We start from the raw sequence: 19390 nt of genomic DNA, 5'->3' as shown, positions 1-19390 counted from the left end.
CAAACCTCCCAGCAACAAACTTTTACCAGTAATTTCCTATCTACTTTCTTAGCTGATATCTACCTTATAATTAGGGATAGCGAAAAACTAAATGCACCACTTGAAAGCTTATATCTTTCTCTATCTAAAACCGGTAAACCTGCCGATAAGTTGATATTAAGATCAATAAAAAATGGAGAACACCGCGCTGTACTTAAAATAGCTTAAAATTACCAAACTTCAAGACCTTGTGCAATTGTTACGAAACCAAATTTTAAAAAACTGTTATCACAGTCAGAAAGGGCGCTCCTTCAGCTATCTTAATCCGGGTTTTCGTCGGTCAATATCTATCGGCGTCATGCTTAAATCACCCTTAATGTCCATCCCTACACGCAGAAACGCTTAAATACTCTTCCTCTAAACAACTTTCTTATTTGATAGCGAGAAAACTATAGAAACATATCTATCTTATTGAAAATTTTCTGCTCTTTCTAGTGCTGTATAACACGCGGCGACCACGTGCTTGCACACGTACATTTTTGGCCAAAAACTGCTAAATTCACACTTTTAGCCATTCTTAAACCCTGTTTGGGTCGATAACTTTCTTATATGAGCAGGAGAAAACTCTAGAACCATATCTATTTTATCGGAAATTTTCTGCTCTTTCTAGCGATGTACAACACGCGGCGATCACACGTTTGCACACGTACATTTTTGGCCAAAAACTGCTAAATTCACACTTTTGGCCATTCTTAAACCCTGTTCGGGTCGATAACTTTCTTATATGAGCAGGAGAAAACTCTAGAACCATATCTATCTTATCGGAAATTTTCTGCTCTTTCTAGCGATGTACAACACGCGGCGATCACAAGTTTGCACACGTACATTTTTGGCCAAAAACTGCTAAATTCACACTTTTGGCCATTCTTAAACCCTGTTCGGGCCGATAACTTTCTTATATGAGCAGGAGAAAACTCTAGAACCATATCTATCTTATCGGAAATTTTCTGCTCTTTCTAGCGATGTACAACACGCGGCGATCACACGTTTGCACACGTACATTTTTGGCCAAAAACTGCTAAATTCACACTTTTGGCCATTCTTAAATCCTGTTCGGGCCGATAACTTTCTTATATGAGCAGGAGAAAACTCTAGAACCATATCTATCTTATCGGAAATTTCCTGCTCTTTCTAGTGGTGTATAACACGCGAAGATTAAATTGCAGAAATACGTTTTGCGCCAAAAACTACTAACGTTGTGGATTTTTCTGTTTTTAGTTAACTCAAATTTGTGACAGAGTCTGTCACAAATGGGAGAAATGGGAAAAATGGGAAATGTCTGACGACCTGAGTGAAAATCATTATAAACGATTTATGGAAAAATCCCTGAAATCGGTCTAAAGATTTAACTTTTGTGCAATTTTTTGGTATAGATTTCAAAATTGTACCCTCATTTTTAACCCTTTAACGGTTAGCGGCTTTTATAGAGACCACTTGTCAATAAGGTCAAATAGTTGCATTACCATAACTAAATCGTCTCTAAAAACAAAAAAATAATTTACCCGTTAAACGGTTTAACGAGTTATGACGCAATCGATATTTTATTGAAATGGCAATCCCCCATTTTTATTACGGAATACAAAAGAAGTTTTTTTTCTGAATCTAGTAGATAATAAATTTTCGAGAAAAATTAGTTTAAACTTTAATTACTTCAAATTTATATAAATGATAAAAATAGCAGTAGCCATGAGTAACTATGGTAGCCAATTATTTTAAACAATTCCCTGAGTGTCAAAAACTGATTTAGTAGCTTCTTGAGGTGTGGTGGCGCGCCATCTTGTTGGAATAACTGCCGTTGGAATTGAGTTGGGTCAAAATTAGCGGGATGGAAGGAATGGCACAGTTTTTAAAAAATTTTAACATGTCTTTCCAGTTAAGGTTTTCTCAAACCTTTTGCGGATATTGGGTGTGCGCATTTTAATGTCTACAGTAAAGTAACTAAATTTAAAGTCTACTAGTATGTTTACTAGTAACTCTACTAGTATGGGATGTAATCACAAAGTCTCCTGATTTTTCAGCATATAATACGGTGGTGAGGGAAAAAAGTAGAGTTGCCATTTAAAAAAATTAACTTTTTGAGATACGGAAATTTGACGCACATTTCTGACCATCCGGTATAACTTGACACGAACAAGGTTTAAGAATGGCTAAAATGTGTGAATTTTGCAGTTTTTGGCCAAAAATGTACGTGTGCAAGCGCGTGATCGCCACGTGTTATACACCACTAGAAAGAGCAGAAAATTTTCTATAAGATTGATATGTTTCTATAGTTTTCTCCCTATCAAATAAAAAAGTTGTTTAGAGGAAGACTATATAAACGTTTCTGCGTGTAGGGATGGACATTAAGGGTGATTTAAGCATGACGCCGATAGATATTGACAGACGAAAACCCGGATTAAGATAGCTGAAGGAGCGCCCTTTCTGACTGTGATAACAGTTTTTTAAAATTCGGTTTCGTAACAATTGTACAAGGCCTTGAAGTTTGGTAATTTTTAGCTATTTTAAGTACAGCGCGGTGTTCTTCATTTTTTATTGATCTTAATATCAACTTATCGGCAGACGAAAACACGGTTTTAGATAGAGAGAGATTCAAGCTTTCAAGTGGTGCATTTAATTTTTCGCTATCCCTAATTATAAGGAAGATATCCGCTAAGAAAGTAGATAGGAAATTACGGGTAAAAGTTTGTTGCTGGGAGGTTTGTTGCTATCGTCGCACGGGTAATTTTAAAATCTTTTAAGAAAAATGTTATTAGACAAAAAATTATCACCGCTTAAGTAAAACAGCTAAAATAAAAAATAATAAAAGTGGAGTTGCGAATATCATCGTTGTACTTCCCGAGGTTTTGTGTCCTTTAGTCCTTGCAAGTCCTAAATAAAATAAATATTTCATTATATACAATAAATAAATGTTTGGTGAAACTAAAATTACATCAACACAAAAATTATATGAATAATTTAGAATACAAGCGATCGATTGATAATTGCACAAACAATACTCTTTACATATCGTCGATGCGTTGTGAATGATGTACCCTAGGTTTAAATTTAATTGAATTGTTTTAAAACCTTTAAACAGCTTTTTTTAATAATTGACGAGTTATCGCTTTATTCGGTGATGTTAAATTATTATTTAATGTTTGAATTAATTATTTAATATGTTATTAAAATTTAAACATTAAATGTTGAAACATTAAAATAATACTACTGTGTATGGTTCGGAAATAAAACTTTGAAACGAAAATATGATTATTGAGTTTTAACGCGTTCCCATATAAGTCGTAATGCAAGCCACAAAAGTATGCCGTAAACGTAAAAAGTAATTTCCTGTTCGTTGCTTTTTAGGGTCATACTATTTTTATGGTTTACCTTGACACCTAAGAAGGGTTATTAATGTATGATTGATGGTATTGAATACATAAAACAGGTTTACGTAATTATAATTGGACCGCGTTACACATCACTTGACTAATCGTTTTTAGAGATTTTTATGCTGTTTGGTAAGTAACTTATCTTAGAAAAAAATGCAGAATACTTTATTTTAATTACTTGTCTGTATCCCAAACAGTTAAAATAAAAAGTGAGTCCAAACTTGACGCATTTATCTCAAAAAACCAAAAAGTTCGAACTTTCAACTTTTAATTTTGACATATTTGTCAACTTCATAAAAAATCCTTTAAAATGAGTCCAAACTCGACATATTTAACTTGAATATTAATGGAAATACAATCACTTCCGGTTTGAAACGTCAACGTCAATTTTGACATTTTTATCATCTTCATTAAAAAACCTTTAAAATGAGTCCAAAGATGACGCACTTATCTCTAAAAACAAAAAAGTTAGAATAAAAAACATTAAAGTTAGCAACAATGAAGATAGCAATTTAATTTTTAAATATTAATACCAACCTTAATTTTTTATTTTTTTTATTATATTTTTGTTTTTGTGACAAATATTAAGACATTTTATAAAAATTATGAATATGTCAACATGACATTGACATTTCAAACCGGAAGTTGCTTATATCTCGAGTAATATTGGAATTAAACGTATTATGATTGGACTCATTTTAAAGGATTTTTCACGACGATTACAAATATGTCAAAATTGACGTTGACATTCTTAACCGGAAGTTGATTATAACTTTATTAATATTGAAGATAAATATGTCGTGTTTGTACTCATTTTAAAGGATTTTTAGTGTAGATTACAAATATGTCAAAATTGAGGTTGATGTTTTAAACCTGAAGTTAGTTATCATATAATAGAAGTTTTATAATTGAACTTAATCTAGTGTTAGTCACTTTTCCGCACATTCCTTTCATTTTTAACGTGTTTTTGAATATATTAAGAATATGTCAAAATGACATTGACATTTCAAATCGGAAGTTGCTTACATCTCGAGTAATATTGGAATTAAACGTATCATGTTTGGACTCATTTTAAAGGATTTTTCATGACGATTATAAATATGTCAAAATTGACGTTGACATTCTTAATCGGAAGTTGACCATAACTTCATTAATATTGAAGATAAATATGTCGTGTTTGAATTCATTTTAAAGGATTTTTAATGAAGATTACAAGTATGTCAAAATTGAGATTAACATTTTAAACCTGAACTTAGTTATCATATAATAGAAGTTTTATAACTGAACTTAATCTAGTGTTAGTCACTTTTCCGCACATTCCTTTTATTTTTAACGTGTTTTTGAATATATTAAGAATATGTCAAAATGACATTGACATTTCAAACCGGAAGTTGCTTACATCTCGAGTAGTATTGGAATTAAATGCATCATGTTTGGAATCATTTTAAAGGATTTTTTACGACGATTACAAATATGTCAAAATTGACGTTGACATTTTTAACCGGAAGTTGACCATAACTTTATTATTATATTGAAGATAAATATGTCATGTTTGCACTCATTTTAAAAGATTTTTAATGAAGATTACAAATAGTATGTCAAAATTGAGGTTGACATTTTTAACAGGAAGTTGACCATAACTTCATTAATATTGAAGATAAATATGTCGTGTTTGTACTCATTTTAAAGGATTTTTAATAACGATTACAAATATGTCAAAATTGAGGTTGACATTTTAAACCTGAAGTTAGTTTCGCGATAGTTTTCTCAATGCTCATCGTTAGTAGTTAATTAAATAAGTAAAAAAAAAAAAAGGTTGATTATTGTTTATTATTTAATATTTAAATTTGGTGCGACACTGTTTCGATTGCAATTCGACGGGCATGACTAAAAGTACAAACATATGATTAATATTTAAAATTAACACAATTAATTGTGTAATAAAAATCAGTTTAAAAGTTTTAAAAATTTTGCACGAATCGTCATCATTTTGTCTCTAGTTTTAGTGATTAAATTTATGCGACGACCTACAGAAATCCCCTATATAATCGTAAAATGCAACGAACGGCTTCTGTGCTTGTGATACCTGTCATCAGTGTTCTGTGATAAAATTGAACAATTTTCAATAGTTGGAGCCTGTTTCTTCTGACGATGAGAAGTCCTATATTTTTAGAGACATGAAAACGGAAATTCTGTTTTTCCCAACATTATTCATTTGTGGCTTAGTCAAGTGATGCACAACGCGGTCCAATTGTAGAAACGTATCCATATGAAATTATAATATTGATAAATTTAACGAGCATAATTCCGATTAATTTTTAAACAAGATTTATTTAAAATTTACAATTTGGAGCTTTCACGAATTTCAACATATTTAATTCAAACAGCATGAATAAATATTTAATTTTTTTTATTTACCATAAACATACATTTATTTGATGTTTATTAAAAGGATAATTTTCAATCGACACTTTTTTTATAATGATTTATTTTATAAATTGTTTTGTATTACTCATTTCAATGGCAATACAAATAACTTTAACAATACACCAAAATATTAAAAAAACAAAATCCGTCATTGTTTAAAATAAATATTTCAATTTAATATTATTTTCAATTTCCCGTGGACGGTAATGATTAAACTATTTTCATATATATTTATAAACAAGGTAGAAAACTCTATATGAATATAATAAATGCGAAAAATATAAATTTAAAAAGTTCTTGTAAATTTCGGAACTCTCATTATTTTAATTATGCAGAGAGGTGTTTGCAAAATTTGAGAGATTCGGCTTCGAATATTGTGCGAGCTTATCTCTATGCATGTATAAGGATAAAACAAATTTATATTGTATGAAACTATCCACGATCCTTAACTTAATAATCATTCATCTAAGTACTGCTGTTTTAATTTAATGAGTTTATCACTGCAGTAATTAGTTTTGCGAGGTAAATCTCTTTTATATTCCAGAACCGAGGAAATGAACGTCATATTCAGTAACTGTTCGGAAGTCTATCATTATAGACACTGTAAGTTGAGCGATATTCAATCAACCAATCATTTATTTCAATAAAGTACAGTAGTACAATGTATTTGTCAAAACGTGTTATATACGTGTGTTATATGAATGTATGTACTTCTGAATTTTTTGTGTAAGTATGGACACTTATATGTAACTACTACAGATATGTTAATATAAAACAGCACGGTAGGGTTAATATGTTTATTCTGTTATGTCTCTGAACAGATCAGGAAAAAGTACAATACACAATAAAACACCTTATCAGTTATGGTTCAATAAAGAATTCGATTTGGAAGATTTTAAAATATTGGAAGTAAAGAATACATGTCCTGAAAGAAAAATGAAGAAAATAGTCAAAATAGTAAGAGCAAAAAGGTCTTATTAAAACAAATCGATGTTGCAAATCAAGAAAGAAAAAACCACGAGAACAAAGAAGAAGATTCGACAGAAGAAGAAGATGGTGAACAAGAAGAAAACGACATGGGTAATAATGATGAGATAACTGAACAGGAGGTATCTATAAACAATGAAACACATGAAACAGAAGAAACCACAAAATTAAGAAATAGAAGCTCACTAAGAAAACCAATTAAATAGTTACAATGATTATGAGACCTGTTTGATAACTCAAATGAAAGAAACATTAAAGTTCCAAACAAACCATGGAAAGTAATAAAATCTAAAATAAATTGTCTTCTAGCAAATGAAACTTGGGAGCAAGTAGATAGACCTCAGAATGAAAGAATTAATAGGTGCAAAATGGGTTTTCCAGATAACAGAAAATGAAAAACAGATGCAATATAAAACGAGATTCGATTATAGCGATGTCCATACTCCAGTAGTAAAACTGCAAACAGTTAGAACGTTTTTAGCTACAACACAACATACTATCGATTTACTTCCATACACAAATTAACAACATAAACGGTATCTCTTGATGAAGTCGTAAAAATTATAAATAATCTAAAGAAGTCAAACACAAAAGACGTCTACGGCAATTCAACCAAACTACTACAAGAAATGGTGCCAATAATAACGAAACATTTGTGTTGCCATAAACAAATGTATGAGAGAAGGAGTCTTTCCTAATGAATTAAAATTGTGGTGATGCAAACGATAATAGAAATTATCGACCAATATCAATATTACCGGTAATGTCAAAGGTCTTGGAAATAATAATAAAAGAGAACGTAATGAAACATCCAATAAATGAAAATATTATAACAGACTACCAACATGGTTACCAAAAAAATAAATCAACAACATCGGCACTGCAAAGCGTAATAAAACAAATAATCAATGGTTTTGATAGTCAAAAGTACACTCAAATTGCGTTCTGCGACTTAAGTAAGGCGTTTGACTCTGTTAATTATGATATTCTTTTAAAGAAATTGGAATGGTATGGTTTGAAAAATAATCTATTAAAAATAGTGTCGTTATATCTCCGGGATAGATATCAACAGATCCAGTGGAAAGGTACCTCTTCAGAGTGGAAAACTGCAACAGTGGGCAACTTTTTCTGCTATACATAGATGACTTGCTATAGAGTATATTTATTTGTAACTCTATATTTATTAATCGTACAATAAAATATTAAAAATTAAAATGGAGTATTTGGTAGAATGTTTTATGTTTGTCTACCAGTTTATTTATTATTTTATGACTATAACAAAATCGCCATGGGAAAATACATTATGTTGATATAACAACCCATGGTGATATAACATGATGTTTCTATATAAAAATAATAAGAGTGCGTGATGCGCTACACTTGCCAAGCAACACACATGCTGATTCAATGTGTCTCTATGCAGACGACATATCTTTTATTAATTCTTCTACAGACCTTTTCTTTTTGACCTTTAAAGCTAAAAAAAAGCCGTTAGAATACTTGCAAAATTGGGACCAAATGAGAGTTGTAGGACGAATCAAGACACTAAAAATACTAACAATACCATCCTGTTTTATTCTATCATGTTTGAATTACATACATACAGAAAAAGAACGCAGATACACACAACTATCACACACGTCATGGATGTGACATATTGGTACCACTACATAGAGTTTCAAAGACACAAAATAACTTCCATTATCAATCAGTTAAACTGTACAATGTACAGGGTGGTTCAAATTCGATGTCCAAATAGGCTATCTCGGAAACTATAAGAGATAGAAAAAAAGTAGCTTACATGTCATGATTTCGTTTTTCGAGAAACTGCTAATGCCAAAAACCTCAAGGCGTTATCGTCTTTTGTTTTTCCCCTACAAGCCAAAATTGAAAATATCGTAAAACCAGCAAGTGCAATTATCTTGGTTATTATTATAGGTGGAGTATTATAACTAAGACATTGTATGGACTTTCTTATAGAGAATTTGATGACGTAGTCAAAAAAAAAATTTTCGTTATTAGATTTTGAGATATTATGACAATTTTTGTTTTTTTAAATGGAAACAACCACTGATTATTCGCTTATTAAATTCGTTATTTTTTTCTGATTACAAAAATATGGGGTTAGATAGGTCTATTACTATCTTTTTAGAATAAAGCTAAAAATAAACTTTTTTTTAGTGTCGTGAAAGAATTTAAATTTACAGTTTCCTGTAAATTGCGGAATTTCAAAATTTATATAAAATTTACTTTATTTTCTCATATGTAACATTTTAACATGTTAAATTTTTCGTAATTTTCGAAATCCATCTTAAAAAACAGAGTTTTTAATTTGAATGTTTATTTGAATTTAATTAAAATTAAAAAATTTATGAGCGCCATCTATCAATAATTTATTAAGTCATTTATTAATAATATTAAATATCAATAAAAATTGTGAAATAATGCAATCTATTCCAACTTTTGTGTGAAACAAATATAAATTAAATAGTTCAACAAATGTATTTGTTTCAAATATCAGAAATATGTTTTTTTAATTTTTAGTTATAATTTACAGGAAACTGTAAATTTAATTTCTTTGACGACACTAAAAAAAAAGTTTATTTTTAGCTTTATTCTAAAACAATAAGAAATAGACCTGTCAAACCCTATATTTTTGTAATCAGAAAAAAATAACGAATTTATTAAGCGAATAATCAGTGGTTGTTTTCGTTTAAAAAAACGAAAATTGCCATGATATCTCAAAATCTAAAACCGAAAAATTCTTTTTGACTACGTTATGAAATTCTCTGTAAAAAAGTGTCCATATAATGTCTTAGTTATAATACTCCACCTATAATAATAACCAAGATAATTGCACTTGTTGGTTTTACGGTATTTTCAGTTTTGGCCTCTAGGGGAAAAACAAAAGATGATAGCGGTTTGAGGTTCTCGGCATTAGCAGTTTTTCGAAAAACGAGATCATGACGTGTAAGCTAGTTTTTTTCTAACACTTATAGTTTTCGAGTTAGCCTATTTGGACATCGAATTTGAACCACCCTGTACTCTTACTAAAATTAAAAACTTAGAACACTGAAAAGTTGAAAAAAATAATGAAAGAAAAATTGTTGCAACATGAGATCTATGCAACAAGTGAATATTATGAAAAAATACAAAGTATTAATATAATGTAAAAACTTTTTTTTATGTATTTTTTTTAATGGACGATTTAAATGTTAAATAAGGTTTCGTTTTTGAATAAAGTATTATTATTAACACTCTTATTATAACGGTGTATTCTGGTGTATTCTTTCAATTCGCTTCAAACACCCTGTAGTAGTAGTAAATTATTTAAATAAAAATATAGTATACGAAATTTCGTGTTTTAATTTAATTCAACCTCAATTTTAGAAAGCTTCTCGTCACGGTACGGATGCTATAAACCTTAGGTCCTCTCCCAGTTTAAACTCAAACGGACGGAATTAAACGAATTAAACTAATTCCAAAAACCACTTACCGCCAACGGAGCCGACCCGGTTCTGCTCGTAGCCGTCGGTGTTAACTTTTATCTCTGGAAAAGGGCCGAAAAGGGACGTTTAGAGACCTGGGGGTCGCGCGTCCCCCAACCGAAACGTCGTAATTGGATCGGAACTTACCGTACAGTCGTAACGTGCCCTCTGCCTTTCCTAAAGAATTCGTTGCGATGCAATTGTAGGTACCAACATCGTACTCGGAAAAATTCTTAATTAGCAGCCACATGTAGGTCCTGTAGTTGTGCTTCTCTTCACGGATGTTGTATTTGGAACTGTTTGATGTGCGTGGTGGTTAAGTTTTAGGACAGTTTGACGTAGGTCTTTGGGACGAGGTAAATGGAACGACGAACTCACAATTAAAACATTTTAAGTAATTGTGCTTAAATGGAATTTGATTCGAGTTAATTAATGTCTTAAATTATGTACACCAGTAAAACTTAAATTACAATAAATCCAATTAAGATAATTTCGTTAAACCCGACACGATATTCGAGAATCAAATATAGAAGACCCTCGAAGGCTAGTACTCCCTTGCAAATACGCGAATGGAACGGATCGTTTATCCTTTGATAAATTAGTTCTTGGAGTAGTGCAGTTTGTCAAACAGTCGTCGTCTCATCTCCTCCGTCCGCAGGCTAAAACGCCTAACTTACTATTACTAGTACTAGGATCGAAGCAGGAGAGAAGAAAAGGGAGGTTTAGATGGTTGGTGTAAACTTACTTATTCAAGAGCATCTCGCCTCGGTTCTTCACCCAGTAGTTGATGGTGTTGGGGAAGGCCTCTACGTGGCATGAGAGTAGGACGTCGCTTCGTAGAGGAGTTCCTAGCAGCTGGTTAGGTACGCGAACCGACGGGGGGACTGCAAACAGTCAAAATTAGTTTAACGCCGTCGGCGGACGACGGTAGATGGAGCGCCGTTGCGCCGGTGTATGTTGCCCATTTAAAAGATGGATCGTGGACGTTAAACTACGGTAACAAGAGCGCGGGTTTTGGATACGGACGGTTCACGAGAGCTTCTACCACCGCAGCTACCCCGTCATAACTAATAGCATACGCCTAGATTTATCCGGTAACCCGTTTTCTTCCCTTCCTATCCAAAACGGTTGGAAATAACATGTTCCTCTATCGTACATTTTGGGTAAATCCTCCGGTACACATCAACATCACTTTAAGCCGTCGTATATTTTCAACGTAACAACAAATTTAAAATTAAACTCATTTCAGGTACTTAAAACTATAATCGGATCAAAAAGATTCGGTTAAATCTTAACAAACGAGAATGTCATCACGTGCGATTTTAAAAATTGTTTTGTAACCTCATTAAAATCTTATTAATACTTTCAAGAAAATAGAACGCGAAAGGAACATTTCGTTTTCCCATTCTGAGCGAGTTTTCAGGGTAATCTTTCCAGATTAGTTAAATTAGCTCGGCTGTTCTCGGCAGTTTTTCAGGATTCCTTGGAGGAAAAGTTCTTTGGACGTAGAAAAATCGCTTTTCTTTCAATACTTAGACGAGACGCGGGGAATAAGAAATCTGCCCTAAACTACTAGAAATATTTGGGTTTAACCGTATGTCCCTTAAGACGGCTAAACTCAAATGATTCTAGATCTACTATATAATTTAATATACATACGTACTTTTCGAATACATATTGTAATAAAATCCCTGTTTCCGAAGAAACAGAAAAAAGACTAATTAAATTTAAGAAATTTACTATATTGGATTAGACTATAAGTAGTTAGTTTTGTTATGATTTTCGTTTAGTTTTAGGAAAAATTAGGACGATGTGCAAGAAAAAGGTAATTCATTGAAGTCTATGACCTTCAAATTTTGACCTTGACATTTACATTTTGACAGGTACTGATTTTGGCGACTCTTCAGACGATTTTCGATTCTAAAACCATGCAAGATCGATAAATCGTGTCGATTTAGCCCTTAGGCCGCAATTTCATCCATTTCTGAATCATTTTATATATTTAAATTCAATTTTTTTTCTTTCCAAACTTTAACATCAAATTACGAATTTCTCGAAGGAATTTGACACCCGAAAGCGCGATTATCTAAAAGAACGAAAAATTAGCTACAAAATTACAAAATCTTAATCAAATTCAAAGTTTATTAATAATTTCGAATATTTTCAAAGTTGATAGTTATTTTCTTTAAAAAATTCAATCATTTTGGCTAACCTGTGTAATTTATAATTCCCGCCATTTTATCAACCAATCAGAGAGCCCAGATTCAAACTGAGGCGATCAAATTCGGATATCCAAGAAGCCTTTGTCCAAAAAGGGTATATAAGGCCGCGCAAATTTGACACCGGGAGAATTCAATTTTGGTTAGAGCGAAGCGTTGTCGAATCTACGTCAATTTAACCTAAAAATTTCTAACCTAAGTTCGAACTTAGAATTTTTTTTGACAACTCAATTTACTTTTATCTAGTGAAAGTAAACAAGTGTTTCTAAATTATCTTCGAAGAAATCGAAACCATACCTGAGATCGAGTCCAATGTTCCATCCTGTTCCCGAAAGACCCGAGAACTAAATTTCCCGAGAATCCTAAATGATGTTCTTCTAACACCGAAGAACATCCATCCCGCAAGACCAAGGTCAACCAACCATTTTTAACTGACATGTCACACCTCCGGAAACAAGTTAAGTGAACATAATTTCCTTTTATCGAACTCTTTAATTTTTATAACCCTCGCAATTAAAATAAAAAAAAAATCAATCTTAAAAGACCCTTATAAATTAACGCGTATAAGCTTTATCATTTTCAACATTCTTATAAAGGAGTTACCTCTTTCTTGCACAGATTTCTTTATGCTCTATTTTATATTTAGTTCGTAAATTTAAAAATTTAGTTATAGATGTCTCCATGAACTTGCGTTTTATTCTTTTTTTTTGTCCCTGGGATTCATGTTCTTTAATTTAACAAAAACAAAAATGTATTTTTGTTCGTTGTTATCCAATTAAATAATTATTATATGTTTTCTGTGTAATTTATTTGTAAAAAATTTGGTTTATATAATTAATTTATATCGAATAAAATAAAATAATACAATATATTTAACCTTTCAACTAGTGTAAACGCACCAGTATTTGACCTGTTAAGGATTTTTTAATGTCAGTGTTTGACCGAGCCATATTATTTTTCTTGTAGATCTCTCTGCTTTTACATAAAATGATCAAAATATGATCAAATACACATCTGATTCATTTAAACTTACTTACCCTACATATAAAATATAACATCTTGAAGTAATATTTTTTAAAAAATTAAAAGGGAAAACAGTATTTCGCATTTAGTGTTTGACCACTTTGATTACATTATTTGACCAATAATAATAAACCGTAAATGTTTGACCGATTCTTAATATAATATTCATTTTCATTATTTTTCCATACTATTTTGTTCACAAAAAATTTTTTATATTTTTTGCCTCTTTAAGAACATCTTTTAAAACAGGAGCACAATTTTCTTGACTTAACTTTTCACCCAAATTTTGTGTTTTCCAACCAGGAAAACCCCTATCTGCTGAATGAAACAACCATTCAACCAGTAGTTTTTCTTCATCAGAATTAAAAAATGCTGGTGGGTCCATTTTCCTCTTTCTTTATAAATAAGAGTTGACTTTGGTACATTAACCATCTTGGCTGCTTTTTCATAAGATAAACCTCTACTTCTTGCATCGAGAGCATTTTGAAGATCTTTTTCACTCTATTTAAACTTAGGCTTCGTTGTGATATTTACTGGTACTGAAAAAAGTTAACCTGATGCATATTTGCTAAATTTTCTATATAGATTTTCCATTTTTTGATAATTGACCACTATTAAAGAGTCAGTGTTTGACCAATCTTTTATCCTTTTAATTGTACAGACTGATTACTGCTTAAGTGTGTTCAATTACTTTTATTGTTATAAAAAAACCCTCATTAAAATCTTATTAAAATTTTCAAGAAAATAGAATATGAAAGGAACATTTCGTTTTCCCGTTCTGAGCGAGTTTTCAGGGTAATCTTTCCAGATTAGTTAAATTAGCTCGGCTGTTCACGGCAGTTTTTCCGAGATTCCTTGGAGGAAAAGTTCTTTGGACGTAGAAAATTGCTTTTCTTTCAATACTTATACGAGACGCGGGAAATGAGGAATCTGCTTGGATGTAGTACATGAAGTTTCAGAAGAGTTATTGTTAGAGTCCTTTTTAATGCGCTCTAATTTTCTTTCTGGTAGACGGCGTCGGTGGTGGTGCTAAACCCAATTGTTTCTAGTTCTAGGTCTAGTGTTAGTTCTAGTTTTAGACTTGCACTGTCACTAGAACTTCTACTACAGTGAAATTTCCCTAACTCGAACTTCTATATCTCGAATTATCCTCTAAGTCGAATAATTTTCGTAAGCTTAAGCGTTTGACTAGGTTTTAAATGTCAAAAAACTCGAATTTCTCTGTAACACGAACTGAACTTGTATGGAATTTCTTCAACTTTTACTTCTATAAGTCGAATTTACCAAAGAATAAAATATCCGAATCTGCTCTGTACGTAATTTTAACTACAGAATCAAACCACATAGACTCTAGCTGAGAAACTACAGACTCTTGAACCAAAACAAACCTAATGTTCTTATTGTTTCAGAATCAGATGAGGGTGATGATAATCTTGAAAATGAAATACTTATTGCTGTGCATACATTTGATGAAGCTTATTTCTCTCTTAAAAAGCTTGAAACCTTTGTATTATCAAGAGAGAATGTTCCAGATAATATTCATAATTCTTTATATTTAATAGAAGATTTTTTTTCGGCAAAGAGCGGTTGTCCACTTTAAGCCGAACGAAAATTACGGATTACTTTAAAAAACTTCTTTCTCCCTTCTATTTCTGTTTTAAATATACGTATTAGAAAAATACATTTCCATTCTGTTGTATATTTTTATTGAACTAAAACTAGAACGAGAACTAGAAACATTCGGGTTTAGTCAGGAAAAAAACTTTCAGTTGTCAATGTCAACTTTACTACCTTAAAAATCGACGATTTTTTAATCAATGTGACCCAAAAAATACGTTAAAAATAAAAAAAAAGTGCGGAAAAGTGACTAACACTAGATTAACTTGAGTTATAAAACTTCTATTATGTGATAACTAACTTCAGGTTTAAAATGTCAACCTCAATTTTGATATATTTGTAATGTTCATTAAAAATCCTCCGAAATGAGTACCAACACGACATATTTATCTTCAATATTAATGAAGTTATGGTCAACTTCCGGTTGGGAATGTCAACGTCAATTTTGACATATTTGTAATCGCCGTGAAAGATCCTTTAAAATGAGTACAAACATGATACGTTTAATTCCAATATTACTTGAGATATAAGCAACTCCCGGCGTGAAATGTCAATGTCATTTTGATATATTTTTAATTTTTATAAAATGTCTTAATATTTGTCACTAAAATAAAAATATAATAAAAAAAATTGAGGTTGGCATTAATATTTAAAAATTAAATTGCTATCTTCGGGTTTAATGTTTTTTATTCTAACTTTTTTGTTTTCTGAGATAAGTGCGTCATCTTTGGACTCATTTTAAAGGTTTTTTAATGAAGATGATAAATATGTCAAAATTGACATTGACGTTTCAAACCGGAAGTGATTGTATTTCCATTAATATTAAAGTTAAATATGTCGAGTTTGGACTCATTTTAAAGGATTTTTTATGAGGTTGACAAATATATCAAGAGAGAATGTTCCAGATAATATTCATAATTCTTTATATTTAATAGAAGATTTCTTTCGGCAAAGAGCGGTTGTCCACTTTAAGCCAAACGAAAATTACGGATTACTTTAAAAAACTTCTTTCTCCCTTCTATTTCTGTTTTAAATATACATATTAGAAAAATACATTTCCATTCTGTTGTATATTTTTATTGAACTAAAACTAGAACGAGAACTAGAAACATTCGGGTTTAGTCAGGAAAAAAACTTTCAGTTGTCAATGTCAACTTTAATTTTATTATTATATTCGTAATCTTCATAAAATAACCTTTAAAATGAGTCCAAACTTGACGTATTTATCTCAAAAACCAAAGAAGTTCGAACTTTCAACTTTTTATTTTGACATATTTGTCAACTTCATAAAAAATCCTTTAAAATGAGTCCAAACTCGACATATTTAACTTTAATATTAATGGAAATACAATCACTTCCGGTTCGAAACGTCAATTTTGACATATTTGTCATCTTCATTAAAAAACCTTTAAAATGAGTCCAAAGATGACGCACTTATCTCAAAAAAACAAAAAAGTTAGAATAAAAGACATTAAACCCGAAATTAGCAACAATGGCAATTTAATTTTTAAATATTAATACCAACCTTAATTTTTTATTTTTTTTTTTATTATATTTTTGTTTTGTTTTAGTAACAAATATTAAGACATTTTATAAAAATTAAGAATATGTCAAAATGACATTGACATTTCAAGCCGGAAGTTGAGTATATCTCCAGTAATATTGGAATTAAACGTATCATGTTTGGACTGATTTTAAAGGATTTTTCACGACGATTACAATAACATGTCAAAATTGATGTTGACGTTCTTAACCGGAAGTTGACCATAACTTCATTAATATTGAAGATAAATATGTCGTGTTTCTACTCATTTTAAAGGATTTTTAATGAAGATTACAAATATGTTCTATCATGATGTATTTTTTATTAAAAAAATTTTAAAATGCGTCCAAACATGATGCATTTATCTCAAAAAACCTAAAAGTTTGAACTTTTAATTTTGACATATTTGTCAACGTTATAAAAAATCCTTTAAAATGAGTCCAAACTCGACATATTTAACTTTAATATTAATGGAAATACAATCACTTCCGGTTTGAAACGTCAATGTCAATTTTGACATATTTATCATCTTCATTAAAAAACCTTTAAAATGAGTCCAAAGATGACGCACTTATCTCAGAAAACAAAAAAGTTAGAATAAAAAACATTAAACCCGAAGATAGCAATTTAATTTTTAAATATTAATGCCAACCTCAATTTTTTTTATTATATTTTTATTTTAGTGACAAATATTAAGACATTTTATAAAAATTAAAAATATATCAAAATGACATTGACATTTCACGCCGGGAGTTGCTTATATCTCGAGTAATATTGGAATTAAACGTATCATGTTTGGACTCATTTTAAAGGATCTTTCACGGCGATTACAAATATGTCAAAATTGACGTTGACATTCCCAACCGGAAGTTGACCATAACTTCATTAATATTGAAGATAAATATGTCGTGTTGGTACTCATTTCGGAGGATTTTTAATGAAGATTACAAATATATCAAAATTGAGGTTGACATTTTAAACCTGAAGTTAGTTATCACATAATAGAAGTTTTATAACTCAAGTTAATCTGGTGTTAGTCACTTTTCCGCACTTTTTTTTTATTTTTAACGTGTTTTTTGGGTCACATTGATTGATTCTTGAATTTTTCCCAAATTTCTTAATATTTCTTTTGTTAAAAAAGAACGTTCTTAAACTCATTTCTGGTACTTAAAACTATAATCGGATCAAATAGATTCGGTTAAGTAAATCTTAACAAACGTGAATGTCATCATGTACGATTACAAAAATTGTTTTAAAATCTTACTAACATTTTCAAGAAAAGAGAATGTAAAAGGAACATTTCGTTTTCCCATTCTGAGCGAGTTTTCAGGGTAATCTTTCCAGATTAGTTAAATTAGCTCGGCTGTTCTCGGCAGTTTTTCGAGATTCCTTGGCGGAGAAGTTCTCTGGACGTAGAAAAATCGCTTTTCTTTCAGTACTTATACGAGACGCGGGGAATGAGAAATCTGCCCGGATGTAGTACATGAAGTTTCAGAAGAGTTATTGTTAGGGCCCCTTTTAATGCGCTCTAATTTTCTTTCTTGTAGACGGCGTCGGTGGTGGTGCTTTACGGTTAATTTATCGTACAGAATTGAATTACAAGCACTTAGGAGATACCTTCCATTAAAAAAATTTTGTTTTAGGAAAGTCAAAAAAAAAAAACAATCTAATTTACTAAAAGTACGGTGTGTCTTGATTAAGATGCATCACAAGACAGTAGAAAGTACTTGAAGATATCTAAAATATTATTACTTGTTATAGATTGATAAAAAATCTATTGACTAATTAAGCCAGGTCGCTTGCGGCTGAAGCTCAATGATTACATCAACCTACAACTTAGCATCATTTTGTAGCCAAGTGGACTAAATTCGAATGACTAAATCTGGAGTCAAAACCGGTAAGATTTAAAATAAATTTGAAATACTGATAAATGTTTACAAAAAAAATTGTTAACTTACAATTAACGCTGAGTGAAATCCTTTTACTAACAGCAGGTGGAACATCGTTGCTTGCAATACATAGATATGCTCCCATCTGCTTCCTATCCGATCTCAAGAAGTACAAATTGCTGCCGTTGAACGTGTCCACTAAACACATAGAGAAAAGGTGAGGAGAAGGAAAGAAGAGAGGGTGTGAGAGAGAAGTTACGAAATGTGCCCTCATTTCATGGTTTAGAAACGAACGAACCGACCGTAAATCCTCACAACGTGGCGACGAATATCTTCGGTCGGTTCCCACTCTGCGATATTAGAGTACCGTGGCTCGCTTACCTATTTCCAGTTCGCGATTTCCAGCTCTTCTCATGTTGATGGGCTGCCCGTCCTCCCGTCTCCATATCACCCTCGGGGCCGGATGTCCTGTTGCCCTGCACCATAATGTCACGTTGTCCCCTTCGGTCACAGACAAATCTCCACTCGTGTTATTGTCTATGATATCCGGTGGTACTTAAAAAAAAATTCAATCATATTTTAGAGTAAAATATTTTACATAATTTAAACAAAGGGTAAAAATATTTCATTGCAGCTCGAACATTTATAATTTGTCGTTTAATAAAATGATAATCGAATACCTACATTCTAAATATTGATTAATTAAAACGTCCGTGTTTATTCAAAACTGAAGAACGTTTATTTGACATTTAATTTAATCATGAATACATATATTAAAGCAATACGTACC

The 19390-nt window shown here is 31.2% G+C and overlaps 1 protein-coding gene and 1 long non-coding RNA gene across 4 annotated transcripts in view; both read right to left on the bottom strand.

The window, feature by feature from the left end:
• Positions 1-2556: 2556 nt before the first annotated feature.
• LOC111421204 (lachesin-like) overlaps positions 2557-19390 on the bottom strand; it is a 75118-nt gene continuing 58284 nt past the window's right edge. For all 3 annotated transcript variants that reach the window (XM_071198128.1, XM_071198129.1, XM_071198130.1), the window contains 6 exons: positions 18982-19155; positions 18670-18798; positions 11055-11193; positions 10457-10605; positions 10318-10371; positions 2557-2907 (listed from right to left, as the gene is read on the bottom strand). In XM_071198128.1, coding sequence (XP_071054229.1) covers positions 2804-2907; positions 10318-10371; positions 10457-10605; positions 11055-11193; positions 18670-18798; positions 18982-19155 — 749 coding nt within the window. In that variant the 3' untranslated portion in view covers positions 2557-2803. The remainder of the gene's footprint in view (positions 2908-10317; positions 10372-10456; positions 10606-11054; positions 11194-18669; positions 18799-18981; positions 19156-19390) is intronic.
• LOC139430806 (uncharacterized) lies at positions 12031-15517 on the bottom strand. The gene is made up of 3 exons (XR_011641172.1): positions 12826-15517; positions 12522-12708; positions 12031-12395 (listed from the first exon to the last, which is right to left on the bottom strand). It is a non-coding gene; the product is annotated as an uncharacterized lncRNA (long non-coding RNA).

Source organism: Onthophagus taurus, chromosome 7 (assembly GCF_036711975.1).
Source record: "Onthophagus taurus isolate NC chromosome 7, IU_Otau_3.0, whole genome shotgun sequence".
Classification (NCBI taxonomy): domain Eukaryota; kingdom Metazoa; phylum Arthropoda; class Insecta; order Coleoptera; family Scarabaeidae; genus Onthophagus; species Onthophagus taurus.
The sequence above is the reverse complement of the archived record's forward strand: the minus strand, read 5'-3'. Positions and strand labels throughout refer to the sequence as shown.